Source organism: Bos indicus x Bos taurus, chromosome 5 (assembly GCF_003369695.1).
Source record: "Bos indicus x Bos taurus breed Angus x Brahman F1 hybrid chromosome 5, Bos_hybrid_MaternalHap_v2.0, whole genome shotgun sequence".
Lineage (NCBI taxonomy): Eukaryota > Metazoa > Chordata > Mammalia > Artiodactyla > Bovidae > Bos > Bos indicus x Bos taurus.
Genome location: NC_040080.1, coordinates 57,031,222 through 57,048,931, shown reverse-complemented (window position 1 = coordinate 57,048,931; position 17,710 = coordinate 57,031,222). Strand labels below are relative to the sequence as shown.

General features: G+C 38.9%; 1 protein-coding gene across 17 annotated transcripts in view; it reads right to left on the bottom strand.

The window, feature by feature from the left end:
* ANKS1B (ankyrin repeat and sterile alpha motif domain containing 1B) overlaps nucleotides 1-17,710 on the bottom strand; it is a 1,175,033-nt gene that overhangs the window by 326,663 nt on the left and 830,660 nt on the right. For all 17 annotated transcript variants that reach the window (XM_027542059.1, XM_027542058.1, XM_027542067.1 and 14 more), the window contains one exon: nucleotides 9,346-9,498. In XM_027542059.1, coding sequence (XP_027397860.1) covers nucleotides 9,346-9,498 — 153 coding nt within the window. The remainder of the gene's footprint in view (nucleotides 1-9,345; nucleotides 9,499-17,710) is intronic.

Sequence of the window (17,710 nt, the reverse complement as noted above, 5' to 3'; positions counted from 1 at the left end):
ATAAACCCTAAAATTATCTTAGTTTACCATCTTAAGAGAATTCTCAGGCCATTATGCAGGGAGGAGGAAGTCAGAGAGCCTGGAAGACTCTGAATTGAGAAGATGGAGGTGAGAGTCTAGGGAGACTAAAGTGGCTAGACTTTTCTGTATAGAGTACCAGAGAGGAAAGAATGCTGATCAGCACATGCATATAAGGAAACTATCTGAGGCCAGATGTAGAAAGAAACACCAGAAAATATTAGTGGGCATAGTACTTAGAGCTCATACAGGGTCGGTAGTAGTTTGAGCTATTCAGGCTGGGAAACCGGGAAGTTCACAGGGCAATGTCAGGTGACTCAGAAGCATCTTGCCTCAGTAGTGCAGAAGCACAGTCACAAACTAAATGATACTCCAGTTTTTGCCTAACAAATCTTAAAAGCAAGACCTGAAAGGATAAAAATATATCTAAAGGGCTCCTCTGTGTCTGAGAACAGAGCCCACGAATATTTATAGGAATACAAAAATAGCCATAACCAGCACCCAACAAGGTAGAATTCATAATGTCTGGCATGCAATAAAAGTTACCGGGCATGGCAAGAACATTGAGGAGAAAAATCAATCAGGTGACACCAACCCCAAACTGACACAGATGTTAGAATTAGAAGACAAGGGCAAGGCTTCCCTGGTGATCCAGTGGTTGAGCATCCACCTGCCAATGCAGGGGATATGGGTTCAATCCCTGGTCTGGGAGGATTCCGCATGCCACAGGGCAACTAAGCCCATGCACCACAACCACTGAATTCCTCACACCTTAGAGTCCATGCTCTGCACCAAGAGAAGCCACTGCAATGAGAAGCCCGTGCACCAGAACTAGGGAGTAGCCCCCGCTTGCCTCAGCTAGAGAAAGCCTGTGCGCAGCCACAGAGACCCAGCACAGGCAAAAGTAAATAAATTAAAAGCTACTAATTAAAAAAAGACAAGGGCATTAAAAAAGTTACTATAACCACATTCATTATGTTCAATAAGTTAGAGAAAAGATTGAGGATGTTAAATAGAGACTTGGGAAAAAAAAGACTGATGTCTAACTTCTGGAGATGAACACTATAATCTCAGAGATTTAAAGTGCACTGCATATTACTAATGGCAGATTAGAGATCACAAGAAGATAAATGAACTTAAAGACACAGCAATAGAAACATCCAAATAAATCCCAGAGAGAAAGAATACTGAAAAAAAAAAAAAAGTATTGGTGAAGTGAAGTGAAAGTCGCTCAGTCGTCTCTGACTGTTTGTGACCCCATGGACTATACCAGAATACTGGAGCAGGTAGCCTTTCCCTTCTCCAGGGGGTCTTCCCAACCCAGGGATTGAACCCAGGTCTCCCACATCACAGGCAGATTCTTTACCATCTGAGCCACAAGGGAAGCCCAAGAATACTGGAGTGGGTAGCCTATCCCTCGTCCAGTGGATCTTCCTGACCTAGGAATTGAACCAGGGTCTCCTGCACTGCAGGCAGATTCTTTACCATCTGAGCTATCAGGGAAGCCCAAGTATTGGTGAGTTGTGGCCTAATTTTAAATAGCCCAACATACATGTGATTGAAGTTTCCAAAGAAGAGAGGCAGTCAGACAGAAAACAATATTTTAAGAAATAATGACCATAATGCAGTCACTATGAAAAACAATTTAGAGGTTCCTCAAAAATTTAAAAACAGGATTATCATATGATCCAACAATCCTACTTTTAGGTATATATCCAAAAGAATTGAAAAGAGGATTTCAGGGGGTTATTTTTACACTGATGTTCATTGCACCATTGTCCAAAATGGCCAAGGAGTGGAAGGAAACTAAATGTCTATCAACAGATGAATGGCTAAAGAAAATATGGCATATACACATTCAGTCTTAAAAAGAAGAAAATCCTGTGATATGCTATCACATGGGTAAACTTTGAGGACATAATGCTAAGAAAAATAAGCCAGTTAAAAAAGGAGAAATACTACATGATTCCACTTACATGAGGTATCTAAAATAGTCAACTCTTAAAAAGCAGGACGATGGTTTCCAGGGGTTAGAGGAAGGAGGATAGGACAGTTGTTGTTCAATGGAGATAGAGTTTCAGTTTTGCAGGATGAAAAATTTCTAGAGGTCTGTGGCACAGAAATGTCTATATACTCAGCACTACTATACTCTACATTTAAAAATGGTTACCATGGCAAATTTTATTTGCTGTTGACCACAATAAAAAAAGTGATTGTGAAAATAGTTGCATAACTCTGTAAATATCCTAAAAAGGATTAAATTGTACACTGTAAATAGGCAAATTGTATGATATTTGAATTATACAGAAAGAAAGCTATAAAAACAAGTTGAGGATATTTCACAACAATGACGGAGAATGAACATCCTACGTTCCTACAATTGTAGGAACAGTCCTACAACTACATGCAGTGTAACTAAATGAAAGAAGCTCCAAGTAAGGATACACTGCATAAAACAAGCAAATGGCTCTGCTGTTAGAAATAAGGATGGTAGTTGCTTTGGGGGTCATGGAAAGATTAGTGATTAGAAGGGGCCATGAGGTGCCTTTTGGGTGCTGGTGATTTTCCATTTCTTGTACTGAGTGCTAGCTACATGTATGTGCTCTTTTTGTGAAAATTCATTCAGCTGTACATTTCTATATGGATTTTTGTGTGTCTGTTTTACCTCTATAAAAAAAGTTTTGAAAAGTGGAAGGGAAAACATATAAGACATTCACAGGAAGTTATTAAACAAACAAAAAGCAATGACCAGAAATTTTCCAAAGTTGATGAAAACTATAGACCTCATATCTAAGAAGAAGTTCAAAAAACTTTACACACAAGTAATATGAAGAAAACCACACCAAGGCACATCATAATCAAGTTGTTTAAAACCAGTGATAAAGAGAAAACCATTAAGTGCAGCCACAGGGCTAAAAGACACATTATATACAGAGAAATAACAACAAAACCAAAAAGGAAAGAACAGCAGATGATTTCTTATCAGAAATAATGCAGAAGAGACAACAGTGGATCAGCATTTCTAAAGTACTGTTAACTCTAGAATTCTATACCCAGAAAAAGTATCTTTCAAAACTGAAGGCAAAATAAAGTCTTTCTATCAGTGGCCCCACACTGTGAAAATGTTTAAGACCTTTGGGTAGAAAGAAAATGACAGCAGATGCAAATAGGTTTATATACAAGGGCATGAAGAGCAGGGATGGCTCCATGGATGTGTGACCTGTGTAGCACAAAATCTGTGCTTCAAAGGTATCTCTGCTTGGCTAAATATCCTTCCACTATTGCCTTACATTTTAAAATAATTTTTGAATGAGACCCATATTTTCATATTTCACTGGAGCCTTCAACAATGAAGAATTAATAAGGGTCCTGGTGAGGAATACTGTAGCCCATGGGAATGGGGAGCAAGGCTGGGATGCTGAGGTTGGTTTAGATCTGGGTAGTATGCTCAACATGGAATGTGGAAGGGTGGTGGTGGCTTCTTCAGAGGAAATTTGAAATGCTTCTATTTTAATCAGGAGAAGAGTGAATGAAATCAATGTGGGAAAATGAAGTCCACTAAAATAACTTTCTTAATGTAGAAATGTCTAGATGCTCAGAACATGATTTTCATTTTTGCATAGAGATGGGTCATTAATGGCTGTAATCAGAGGGTTTCAGTTATTCATGAAATCAATTTGTTGCTAAGTGTCTAGACTGTCTCTTCAGGGCCAAATGCCTTGTTTACTTTCTTTCTTTAAAAAAATTAATTAATTAATTAATTTTACTTTACAATATTGTATTGGTTTTACCATACATTGACTTGACTCCGCCATGAGTGTACATGTGTTCCCCATCCCTTGTTAACTTTCATTTGTGTGTGTCTGTGGTGTGTTTTCCAAGATCAACACTCAATAATGCTTATTCCATAATATTAACCCCGAGGCACTAAAAGATAGCAAGTTCTCTTTAAATCCAAAAGAAAAGCTATATTCCTTCCAAAGAAGTTTTAGTGTTTAAGCACATTTTATTGTGATATAACTTTATCTCAGTTTAGGCTCCAAAGTTGAGAGCAGCATGATAGGTGCAGATATGCTGAAAGAGAGTGGAATCAATAATACAAGCCTTAGCCCCATCAGCCTTCAGGTCACATGGGAAAGGGCTAAAAATCACCTGAAAGTGAGTATTTATTTGGAAGAGGGTTGTTCATTTCATATAAGGAAGGGAGAAGGGTGCTTTTTCCAAAACTTGGGCCAGGCTTCCAGAGAATATATTGAAGAGCTTGCAATTTATTTTATTTTTCAAAGCCTTTATTGAATCTGTTACAATATAACTTCTGTTTTATGTTTTGGTAATTTGGCTGTGAGGCATTGGGACCTTATCTCCTCTACCAGGGACCAAACTGGCACCCTGCGCATTGGAAGATGAGGTCTTAATCACTGGACTGGCAATGAAGTCCTAGAGCTTGTAATTCAGATACAGTGACTGGTGGTGGTGGGTAGAGTCCAGGGGCTTTACCTGATACATAAATGTCTGAAGAAGTCTGAAGCCCAGAGATCGTGTCTAGTTTGTTCTGAAGGCTTGTGAAGAGCTAGCTGTACTGACTATGAGTGTAAATTAAATGCTTAAATCCATAGATAATTTATAAAGTTTGCTCTACACTTGAATACTCATATCTAGTTATTTAGTTAAAGCCTTCGGCTTTGATTAAAGTTGTTAACATTTGAAGTGTTGACTGATGTAGCCTCCCTGGTGTGGAAATATGAATATTTCTCTCATTTATTAATGTCCTATAGTGAAAGCATAACCTTTTACTTAAAATAATTGTTTTGGAAATGGAATTATAATATTCTCCTCCCCATTCTTCCCCTGCAGTTTGTGAATTTGGTGATTATTCTTCTTGGTTGGGAGTATAAACAATCATTTGCATTTATCCAATACACACACACACAACCAAACACATTCATACTTACCCAGACAATGCAGAAAAACTTTAGGGAGTAAATTTAATTGCAGTTATAGTAATGAGAGTAGAGCAGAGAGGAGTGTGACTTTATAATTCTGATCATAAAATAAAAACATCAAAGCAAGTAATGAGTCTAAATTTAATGTTGAGAGGACTATATTTCTGTAGCATTTAAGGCAAGTAAAGTCAAGCTATTAAAGACTGAACACAAAATTAGAATGTTAACTTTGCAAATTTCTTAGTCTATCTCCAAGTGATTAGATTATCACAAAATTTCCCTAGGAAGGTAGAAATTGAATCAACAACACTGCAAAAGAAAAAACAAAAAAGAAATTTGACAGCCCTAAGCAAAAGTGATGTAAATATAGTTTCAGCAGCTATTAGGCAAGAAGCAAATGCTCTGCTAATCAATTTACTGTTACAGAAATAAGTCCAAATGATTTTCATGGGATGCATATGGGTATTGCTACCTTAATTATTTTATTTGCTTCTACCCAAAGGTATTTAAAACACAGCCAACTGCTGGATTTGGATTTTTAAAGCTATTCTTACACTTATGAACAGAGATTTAAGACTGCACTGAAGCCTGAATTTTATCTTGTTCTTTCAGTGGGCATTTTTTTTTTATTATCAATATTGTAGAAGGTTATAAGTCTGGACTAGAATTATTTCCTTGGTAAAAAGTGAGAGATAAAACTAATGGGAAGAAATTACTCATAAATTCTACACTGATACTCACAAATGAATAAATTGGACCTTATTAATGTGCTTCATCTAATCAAAATCCCTTAAGTAGGTGCACAGTGATAAAAAATAAACATTGTTTTTCATAACTGCAATACTTTTTTGTTGTTGTTTAGGAAATGATGATTTTGTGGAGATTTTACAATTATCCATACATATTTCAGGCAGAAAATATGTAGCCTTTTTACTTAAAATTTCCACAAAGGCAGAGCTGTTGAGATTTTTAAATAGCAGTGGAAACTGTTGTGTAAACTTGGTAATAGTATATGCAAGACCTGAGTAAATTTTTGAGTGAAAAACCTCCACCAAATCAGGTACTTACGCACTGCTAACTAGTTTGTAATTCTAACAAGCCTTTGGAGAGGACTATAATTCAGGCTAGAGATTCACCCAGCTGCCATCTGCAGAGGGACCCGTTTGCCTGACAATCTCTCTCAACATTGTCATACAACATAAAATATCAATACAAAAGTGAAAATAATATTAATGATGTTATTAATGGTCACGGCACACACAGAGGTAAAACAGCTATTGATGAAATACCAGCTTCTGAATACAAAGCATACATTAGAGATTGTAAAAACAGTTATTGGCAAAGACTTCATTTTCTAGATCTAGACACAGCATGGGCCTATAAAACTGGCAATACCTTATGTCTTAGTTTATGCTCGATTTCCACTGCTGACAATGCTGCTACTAACATATGAGATTTCCACTACTCTCCCCTATGCCTATACTTTGGGTAACTTTGTGACTAAAATCTTTATTAGGTTAGTTCCAATAACTTTTTTTTAAAGGCGTTAATGTGCTCCACCAAGAAAAAGACCTTGGGGGATTTTTTGAAAGATCACAATTTCAAATATATTTGCACTTTTCAAGTCACAACATTGTGTAGCTTTCATTTTCTCACGAACATACTTTGAATAAATTTATAAATACACTGAGAAAGTATTACTAGTTGTCTAATATCAAGTACAACATAATGTACTTGAGGGTTTATCACTATGATTTAATGACGCTGAAGTTGTTTGTAATCACATCAACAGTCAGCTTTCTCATTCTTTGTTCTCCTCCCCTCTCAGCAGATCTCTACATCAAAGACAGCCTGCACGTGCACTTCTCTCTCCATTCTACACAGAACAGCACTTATTGAAGCCACTGGGTTTCTTTAAAACTAGCCACTCATTACAAAGGTTTGGGATGCAACTTTCCTAAAAAGCTTTGCTCTTAACCAAAATGACTACACATTACTTTTGGGCTACAAAAGAATAAATTATGGATACTTAATACAGAATTACTGGGTCCAAATGTTATATACGAGATTATCTTATATTTGAATACCTTCTCTGACTAGTTGGAATAAATAAAAGTCTTGAGTTGGAGACCAGTAGAAAGCATTATAAGCCAGAAGGTACACATCATGCCTGTCTCTCATTTTAAAACCCAACAGCCCTAACCATCAAATGAAGTACACTTGCAGCAGCTCTAAAGGGCATAAAAATTTTGTTCTCTGATTTCCAAGTCTAAAGGTACAGGTGGTTTTTCTCCATAGTAAGTGTATTTATAGAATTAAATGACTTGCAAAGCCTCCTCATCAAGAGTGTGAACTTGCCCATACAATTGTCACAAACTTTACATTCTATCAGTTCACTGTAAGGAAAGTATACTGGGTTGGTGTTAGATGCAGATGTTGTACTCCAGGCCCGAGGAATTTGGCCTCAAGATCAAAAACATAGTGACCATGTTTTCTGATTCTGATACAATGCTTGTGACAGGCACTTCTCCCTAGATTGGAGTCAGACTGTATTACAGCAAATGTACCTACGGGGATAATGCTTAGAGTCAGTATGGGTGGAAAAAGGTTATTGTTCTGTCCCATTTCAAGAGTGGTTAGCCCTGTGGGTGTGGTTTAACACCCTGAGCCCTGGCATGGAACATGAGGCCTTGTGGCATCACTGCCCTGCAGTCACTGCGAGCACCCACGAGGTCTGGTCACAGTGACCGGACGGGAATCCTCTGCTACACAGAGCACTGGGGAGAGTGTGGGTCCAAGCCTACACCCTAACTGTTAGCCCCAGTACTTGACTTCTCAGAGACGTGTAGTCTTGTTTTAATGATCCTTGCTTCAATGAAAACATTTGATAATAGAGTTCTATTGGAATCCATTCTTTTTCAGAGATTATTTCTAATATTAGGTGAGTGACTCATGAGCTATCTATAATAAGTATTCACTCTTCAGTGGGAAGTGATATTATTCAGAAGATGTTACATAGATATATTTATCATTGACAAGAAAGTGACTTACTGGAAGCATGTTTGTTTGATCTATGGAAGAGCCCCGTTTACTAAATGGCTAAGAGTAGCCATGAGTGTCGAGTTCTCAGTGGAGAACTGAAATCTTCTTGATGCAACTGAAAAGCAAAACAGTCTCAGTTGCTTCCACTGCCACACAGACTAGCAACAAAATTAATCGGAAGCTTTTAGTCAGAAAGTGAGTTCCTTCTGAAATAATGAAAGCTTTTGTGAAAGGATAAGAACAGAAAGCTAAGGGTAGTAGATGGCACATTAGAAGAAGGAGCCAAGAATTTGTCCATTTAAAGTGATTTTTAAATTAAAGAAGGGTTTTTATAGATGTTCCAGAAAAGATATTAAAGACAGACTTTTTAAAAGCAAAGAATAATTAGTTACTACTAATTAACCATCATTTAAAAGAATTAATGACATACAGTGTAGGAGACTTGACTTTTGGAGGAAAAAATGCCATAAAGAGTAGAAGAGAGTGCTATTGAGCCGGAAGAAATTATTTGCTTTGTCTTTCATTTTGTGAATGCTTTTTTTCAGTTATAAGAATATAAAACTTAAGTCTAAGAAATTCTCTAAAAGATTAAATGATTTCTCACTTTTGAAATGTTCATGATGCCAAATAAAATATGAAAGCATGATGCTTATTCATCTTTTCAACTCTTTCATGCCTTTATACCATTAGAAATAAAATAACAGTAAAAACAAAATGAGAAAACTATCAGTATCAAAATCAGTTAAACAGATTTAGTTGATCTCTTTGGGCTCAAATACATGGCAACATTTGTTGGCCAGTTTTTACAGAAAATCTATGCCAAGTGTATGAATAAAACAAACAATTTAAAATTAGTTATAAGCCTTGGAAAATAAAATGTTGATATTACAGCAGCTTATATAATAACAAAAAGCAGCCTCTTCAAGTATATGGTTTATATATGTAGTTAAGGAATAGAGACAAACGTAACAGAGATAGAAAACTAAAAATGATGACTTTAGTCTTAAAAAATGAATAAGAGCAAAGAATAGAATGGGTGCTGATTTGTTATCATATCCATATCCTAAAGTGACAAAATTTCTTAAAATGGAAATCCCAAAGCTGCTTGGGAGGTTTCCTGAAATAATGTGAAACACCCTGAGAGTCCTCTTAGTCCCCCACTCCAAAACTTCAAAAGATAATGACTGTGGAGTTTGACTAGAATCAAGAGAGACATATATTCAAAACAGAAGGCATATCCATAAATCCTTGTTGGATGTCCAGCTATGAAGACAGAAACAACTACCCACCTATGGTAAGAATCATCAAGGGTTGATAAGGTGTCGTTAAGAGATCAACTTACGTTAATAAGTTCAACCTCCCAGATTTTTTTCAACAGGTCCATCGATGTGTAGCCGTTAATTAGAAAGGCTTTGGTGTAGTCACCTAGTTCAATGGAATCCAGCCACTCAGCCACAGACGTGGGATGATAGCCATCATGGCCGATGGGTCTCATCTGTAATTAGAAAATCACGTCAGGATTAATTTAAGGTGTTTACTTTGTGTTCCAACAACAGAATGCATCTTGGAAATTTATCTGATATGAAGCAACAGATCTTTCTGGATAAGAAAATGAGAAAACCCAAAATACTTGAGGCACAATTCTAAATCATTAATAATTTCACGCTGAATTAGTTTTCAAAAATGCACCCAGAAATTTCCAATTTAGCTGCTAAATCAGTTCCATATTTGAGAGATCTAAATATGTCAAACTTCTGTTGTGGACATTATTGGCATTCTGTTGGACGGAATTTAAAATGATGTCAGTCGAGCAGTTTTAAATTCAGTGCTGAAGGCACAGGAAACTGCACTCCCAAAATGTAGATGATAATTCTCATATGCACAACATCAAAGCATGTGAAAATACTGCATGACTCAAACATCCAAAGGAATTCATGCTTATGCAAGACATGTATTGTAGGTAGTGAAAACATGCTGGAGAAACATACTGCTGTGGTAAGCCAGTACAGGAGAGGCTTTTGAGTGTTTGAAGACCATGTGTTCTGCAGACTCTACAGTATGTTAGACATTAATAGAGAACTCGCTGGCAGACAGATTCCTATTTTTTTGTCAGCTATATACAGATTTTTTTTTTTTACTTTTTTAGGAGAACAAAGAAGTGTGACAGCAACATAATGTTTCTGAGTTTAAATTGGAGTGTGAAAGTAATTTTAAGCACAAGAAACTTCTGGCTTTACAATTTTGTATGGATTATTCTAGTTTTTTGGCTTTTATTTGAAATTTTAGTTGAATTTGCAGTTCTTGGTTTTTTAAGTAACTCACTTCTGACTTGTGCTGCTTTGCACGCCACACCTTACATCGAATACTTCACTTATTAAGGACAGCCAGCACCTCAACAACTTGATGTGGTCCTTCAGTGAAATTCAGGATGGGAATGGCAGAACTGGGAAAAATGCAACATAGATTTTCCGCTTCCTTTAGATTCAAGGAGATAAATATTAATGGAAATCTATAGGATTCTGATTGGCAAGCAGAGAAAAATTAGTCTGAGCATCAGGGATTCAGATTTTAATCTCAAACATGTTAGGCTTTCTGTCACTATGCAGTGTCCTCATTTTTGAAATTTTCCTCATTCCTTTTCTTTTGGAGGGAGGTGCAAAGTGTTTATTAGGGCAGAAGAGGGGCCAAAGAATGATGGAGCTTGATAAAGCCTCTATGAACCCACTGGAGCTCTGGCGCAGTTTAGGCTATTAGAGCATCCTGGGCATGGCAGATAGAAATGGGCCTTTGGGCCCCACCTCTCTGTTAGTGGATGTTGCTGTCCTGGGAGGAGATACTCTGGGGTGGGCTCTTTGCCATGCAGGCAGACCCTGGAGATGCTGACAGCTGGAGGTTGTCTGGTGACCACTCTCCCCAAAGCCTGGCAGGTCCTTACTTGAAGGGAGATACAGATGGTGCATGGCCATGTCTTCCAGAATAGCCGGGACCTTGATTCACCAAAGGCTAACTTGTTACTACATTTGGTTTTTGCCTTTCACTCTATACCCACTCACTCATTCACATGCACACAACATCTATCTTTTAAATTTTAGATGAATTATTGGAAAGACATATCTCCTGGACCATTTGCAGACATCATGAAACTTTATCCCTGACGCTTTATTGGCATGTCCCAAGAACAAGGATGTTCTCCAACGTAGTCACAGTATCATCACCCCCAAGAAATCTAACATTGACAAAATGATGTTACCTAACATATAGTTGGAGAAGGCAATGGCACCCCACTCCAGGACTCTTGCCTGGAAAATCCCATGGGCGGAGGAGCCTGGTAGGCTGCAGTCCATAGGGGTCACAAAGAGTCAGACACAACTGAGTGACTTCACTTTCACGCATTGGAGAATGAAATGGCAACCCACTCCAGGGTTCTTGCCTGGAGAATCCCAGGGACGCGGGAGCCTGGTAGGCTGCCATCTATGGGGTCGCACAGAAACTGGACACGACTGAAGTAACTTAGCAGCAGCAGCAGCAGCAACATATAGTTAGTATTAGCATTCCCCCAAAGTACCCAAAATGTCCTGTGTAGCTGTTTTATTCTTTCCTAGACATGATCAAAGGTCAAGGCGATTATATTTTCAAGTACTTCTACCTTTCTTTCTCTTTTCTTCTTCTGGGATTATATTTACTACTTCGTTTTTAAGTTTCGTTTTCTCCTTTTCTCTTTCCTATTGTTCCACTCCCCAATCTGTTTTCCATTTCAAGGTTTAAATGTCCTCTGCCTTGACATTACCATGTAATTCATTATTTGCATTGGGGTCCAAACTGCATCAGATTTTTGTATTTCACTTTTACATTGCCTGACTCATTTTGGCTACTCATTAGATGTTTGTTCATATAACACTTAACTCAGTGTTTATTATACAGCAGTTACAAATATAAATGACAACTCAGGATTTGCAAAATGATGTTTACCAGCAGTTGCAAATAACTGGATGTTATCTATGTGTAAAATTGGCAACTAGGACCCAAAAGCAGAGGCTCAAAGGTATCAAATACTTTCACATTCTACAGAGAATTAAAAAAATACTGGGGCTAGAGGCATTTTCCAGGACTTATTAGGAGGTGGCTGAACCAACTCTGCTACCCTGAATAATCACCCCAGCCTCAGGAAACTCCCTGGCTGTCCCAGTTAATACAAGGAAATAACTAGAAAAAAGAGAAGAAGGAATGGAGAGAGAATCATTAGGTTTGAAATTAATAGCTTGCCAGGGAGGTCTTTCTGCTAGCCATCTGAGAAGCTGCCCACACCAGCTGTGATACCAGGTACAAGCTTGGAGCGTCTAGATGCATCAAGCTGAGGTAGAGTCTTATGTCCCACCCCAGAGAACTGTGCAGTAGGGTCTTCATAGGTCACCCCAGGTATTCACACACCATTCCTTTGAGAGAACACCCAGTGGCCACCTGCCACACAGAGGTTGTTAATGGTCAGCAGTAGTCAAAGGTCTGATGGGAAACCCACCAGACCTCTGCAAAGCAAACCCAATTAACTATAAAGAAGTATGCCTTCCCCCAAGTCACTCCTTCTTTAGCATTAGGGAATTTAGAGTCAGAAAAGAGAGAGGTACCAGTCCCTTGGGGGAAGACTAAATTGGGGTGGGGGTTGGAGAAGAAAATAAAAATGGACGCTTAAATGGATAGGAACTGAATTTTTAATATTATATAACTGTAAAACTATTGGATGTATATGATGTGAGATTGGATGTATGGATGTGAGAGCTGGGCTATAAAGAAAGCTGAGCACCGAAGCATTGATGCTTTTGAACTGTGGTGTTGGAGAAGCCTCTTGAGAGTCCCTTGGACTGCAAGGAGATCCAACCAGCCCATCCTAAAGGAAATCAGTCCTGAATATTCATTGGAAGGACTGATGCTGAAGCTGAAACTCCAATACTTTGATCATCTGATGCAAAGAACTGACTCATCTGAAAAGATCCTGATGCTGGGAAAGATTGAAGGTGGGAGGAGAAGGGGACGACAGAGGATGAGATGGTTGGATGGCATCAACGACTCAATGGACGTGAGTTTGAGTAAACTCTGGGAGTTGGTGTTGGACAGGGAGGCCTAGTGTGCTGCGGTCCATGGTGTCGCAAAGAGTCAGACACGAATGAGCAACTGAACGGAACTGAACTGAAAGCTATTGGATATATCTGAGATAACATTAAAAATAGTAAAGAGAGAATCAACTGAGCTTGATTGAAGGCAGGATTGGAAAAAAAAAAAAGTCCCATCAGTTTCTGCAAACTGCTCAGAAATCTGGTTACTCCTATGAGACAAGTTCTCCCGACCAACCTTAAGGAGGCAAGTGGGGAGGGGAGGGAAACAGTCAGTGGAAAGATGAGAGGTGGGGCAGGCTGTGGGGCAGGGCCACAGAGCAAGTGTGAAGAGAACCTGGGAATGAGTACATTGATGTGTACGGGGCAGCATTCATTCAGTCACTCACTCGTTAAACATTTAGCCCATGCCTATTCTGATGAATGTTGTAGAAGAGCAGGAAACAAAACAAGTTATAGTCTCTCCCTCATAGAAATTATAACCCTATTTAAAAAATATGCGAGCAGATGACCAATAAATTATGAAGGCTCTGCACACCTGAAGAAAGGAAGCTATTAGTGCTGAAAGAAGTTACAAAATTAACTTGACACGTATTTAATGATATGCAGAATGGTTACTGTGCTGCACAATTATTTCCTTCAAAGCAATTCTCCCATCTGTTCCCTCACTTCTGTTCTTCCTGCCACTGCTCTGTGTAGGTCCTTATTGGTGCTTATAAAACCAATGCAATAGTCTTCCACTTGGCCTCCCACCTTTTTGATCCAGCTTATACTATGATGCTACATCAGTCTCCAGGCTCTTAAGTCAACCCTTGCACAAAATCCTATAGAAGCTCCTTCTTGATAAAAGCCCAAATGTCCTTTTCCAGCATTCTAGGACAACTGAGACCAAGTACAGAGTTATCTTTTCAACCTCATCTCATACTACTCTGCTGTATGTAAACTCACACATATAATTAAACACATCAGTTTGTCTAAACAGTATGCTAAATTGCTAGCCATTCCATGAACATGAACTGTGTGCAAGACACATTCATGTCTTTGCAAATATCATTTTCCATGTTTTCCATGGAATTTCCATGCATGCATTTCCATGCATTCCATGCAGAATGATTTCTGCCTTTATTTCTGCAGTGTTTCTCTAGGACTGGCTTCTTGAGCTCTAAGATACACATTTCCAACTGTTTGTAAAATATCTCATATAGATGTCCTATAGTATGACCAACACAAGCAAAATGTGTTTCCTTTGGCTCACAAGTGCCCTCCCTCTGCATTCCCCAACTAAGTCAATGGGGAGCATCACACCATATGCAGTTCCATGTGTGACAGTCCACGGGGTTGCAAAGAGTCAGACACGACTGGGTGACTGAACCACAACTGCACACCATTGCCCAAGTAGAGGCTTAGGAGTCATCTTTCTCTTTTCCATTTTACCTCATATCTAATTAGGCCAACAAGTCTTCTGCATTTGATTTACAAAGTGTTTTTCAATTCAATTCTCTTCTTCCAAAATGAACTTTGGAATGTGACAGCAGTATCTACTGCCGTATTGTAAGGATCATAAGACACAAGGTATGCATGCTGCCTAGCGCAGTTTTGAATATACGTCTTCAACAACTTAGTTTCCTTCCCTCCTTAGTGCCCTAAATTAGGCCCATGCTTATTTTGAAACTGTATATGTTGAGTCTTTTGGCTGCTAATCTTTTCAACTTCCAATCAAAATTCTTCTTTCCTCTTGCACTGCTTCCTTTTCTTTTCTACCTTGTTTTAGAAAGAGTTTATGTCTGCTAACCTCTTTATACCCTCCTTTCCACAGTTGACAGGTCCCTCAAGTTGATTGAATCATTTCTAATTCTCTGCTTTCTTCCTGGATGAGAATTATACCTCTGTGCCCCTTGCCAAGGAATCTGCATTGAATCCTGCTATAGCTGGACTTACTACTCCATCCCATTGATGTTGGCTGTGTACTTTCTTGGCCAGTGGAACAGGCAGAAGTATCAGTGTGGCGGTCTCTAGATGAGGCCTCTGCACTCCTGTGATCCAATTATCCTATTGCATTCCTATACTCTATTATAAGAGAAACAAGTGCTGAGTAGTTACACAACTGCTAGCCCTACGAGAAAGATGAAGACTTGTGGAGCAGACCTAAATCTAGGCTGAAGCTTGGAGTCTACCCGAGCTCTCTGGAGCGTGGGTGAGTCCACCTGAAGTTAGCTGAATCATGAGGAAGAAAAAATATACATATATTTTGTTGCTATAAACCACTGATATTTTGACATAGAGGGGAACATGGACTAATAAAGTCACTGTTTATTTCAAAACTCTTGGTGTTTGTATTAGTCTGGGTTCTCCAGAGAGACAGGATCAATAGGCTGTGTATATACACACGCATGCGTCTGAAATCTGGCAAGTGTCAAATCTGCAGGGCAGGCTAGAGACTCAGGGAAGAATTTGCAGCTCAAACTTGAAGGCAGCCTGGAGAAGAATTCCTTTGACTTCTTTGGGGGACCTCAGTGTTTTTCTCTGATTGGATAAAGTTCATCCACATTAAAGGGTAATCTGCTTTACTCAAAGTCTACTGATTTAAATGCTAATTTCACCTAAAAAATACCTTCAGAGTGACACCTAGACTGGTGTTTGACCAAATATCTGGGTACTGTGGCCTAACCAAGTCAACATATAAAATATTCCAAACTCTTTAATTTATGAATTCACTGGCAAATGACTGAGAGAGACTTGGAAAGCTAAGTTAACATGAGCATCCTGTCCAAGCTGTGTGACTCTCATCTAGTAAACATCAGTGTACTGTATTTTCACTAATCTTAAACTAAGTAACTCTTTATTTTATGAGTACGATTGTTGGGGCATAATCTACTGTATTTCTAGTATATTTCTACACTTTTGCTCACACCGTTTCCTCTGTCAGGAATACTATTTTCCCCTGTTCTCTGTTGAAATTCTATCCATTCTTAAAAGATCCTGTTCAAATGCTGCCTCTTTTATGATGCCTTCTCCAATGCTATCCTTACTCCCAAGTCAAAACTAATCATACCTTCTACCAGGTTTCTGTAGTAATTTGCACAAAATTCTATTATAGCTCTATTAAAGTTTGATTTCTATTATAGTTAGAGAGGTGAGTATCTGTCTTAGTTAGACTGTCAACCTCCTGGTAAAGAAACAAGGTCTTAGCCACTTTTGTAGTCTCTCATGTGCCCAGCAGAGCATCTTATATATGGCAGCCATTTGCTAAAGGTTTACTAAAATGCCTTTTCCTTCTCCAGGGGATCTTCCTGACCCAGGGATTGAACCTGGGTCTCCTGCATTGCAGGCAGATTCTTTACCAACTGAGTCACTAGGGAAGCCCAATTTAATGAACACGTGAGGACAAAAGGACAAATTAATTTTAGTGGCATGGCATCCATTTGTGGGGAGATGTGTACTTTGTACTACATATTATACAAATGAGGCTTCCTGTTATGGCCTAACTTAATGTTTACAAGTATTTAAAACTATTAAATACCAAGGACCAGTTCTAGGGAGTATGCTGTGTAGTATGCCGTATGGGTCTCCTAGATGGTGCAATGGTAAAGAATCTGCCTGCCAGTGCAAGAGATGCCAGAGACATGGGTTCGATCCCTGGGTCTGGAAGATCCCCTGGAGTAGGAAATGGCATTCCACTCCAGAATTCTTGCCTGGAAAATTCCATGGACAGAGGAGCTTGGCAGGCTATAGTCCCTGGGGTCACAAAGAGTTGGACATGACTGAGCACACACAGCACATGCCATATTGCAAAACGCACTGGGCTTTGTTTCTGTAGCTGGCAGTCTTGACTATACCATTATTAGTTGTATAACCATGGGCAAGTTACTTCACCTCTAGGCTTCAGTGCTCTCATCTATAAAATAAAGGTGTTAGATCAATAATCTCAAAGTTCCCTTTTAGTTTCTAAATCTTACAACTGTATAATTTGTATATTAATATCAAATTAGTGTCATAGTTATTTATCCAGTAAAGAGGAAAGAAACCTAAAGGCAGAAGGAAAAAAATGCAGTACAAGATGGGACATGGATAGAGGAGCCTGGCGGGCTACAGTTGCTGGGGTTGCAAAGAGCGACTAACACTTTCAATTTCATAGGACATTTAGGCTAGAGTCAGATGTCAGCCACACTTTTTTCTTGAGTGCGCCCACAAGGAGCATGGTGACTGCTTTCTCAGATTAGCAGTGGTGATACTCTTTTCTCAGCAGGCTCATCTGGCAGGACAAGGATAGATAGCTCGAGGGGCTTCCAGGCCCGCCGTACTGTGAACATGAATGGGCGTCAGGCACAGTCTGTAATCTGAGAGGCAGAGTGGTGAGCAGGCATGATAACAGGTTCTCAACAAGGCAATACTATTCAACTAGTTGAATCCCAAAGTCTGGGGGAAACCTAAGCTGGAATAGCAATCAGAGACAGCAGGGAAGAAAGCTTGTCTCAGGAAAATGAGGATATCTTGGTACATTGCATCAAAGATCTTCCTTGTTGCTCATGATGTCTTGTTGATTCTCTGCAAATGGGCACTGACTGTCCTCCAGGAGCCTCTTAAAGCAAACTTGGCCTCAGA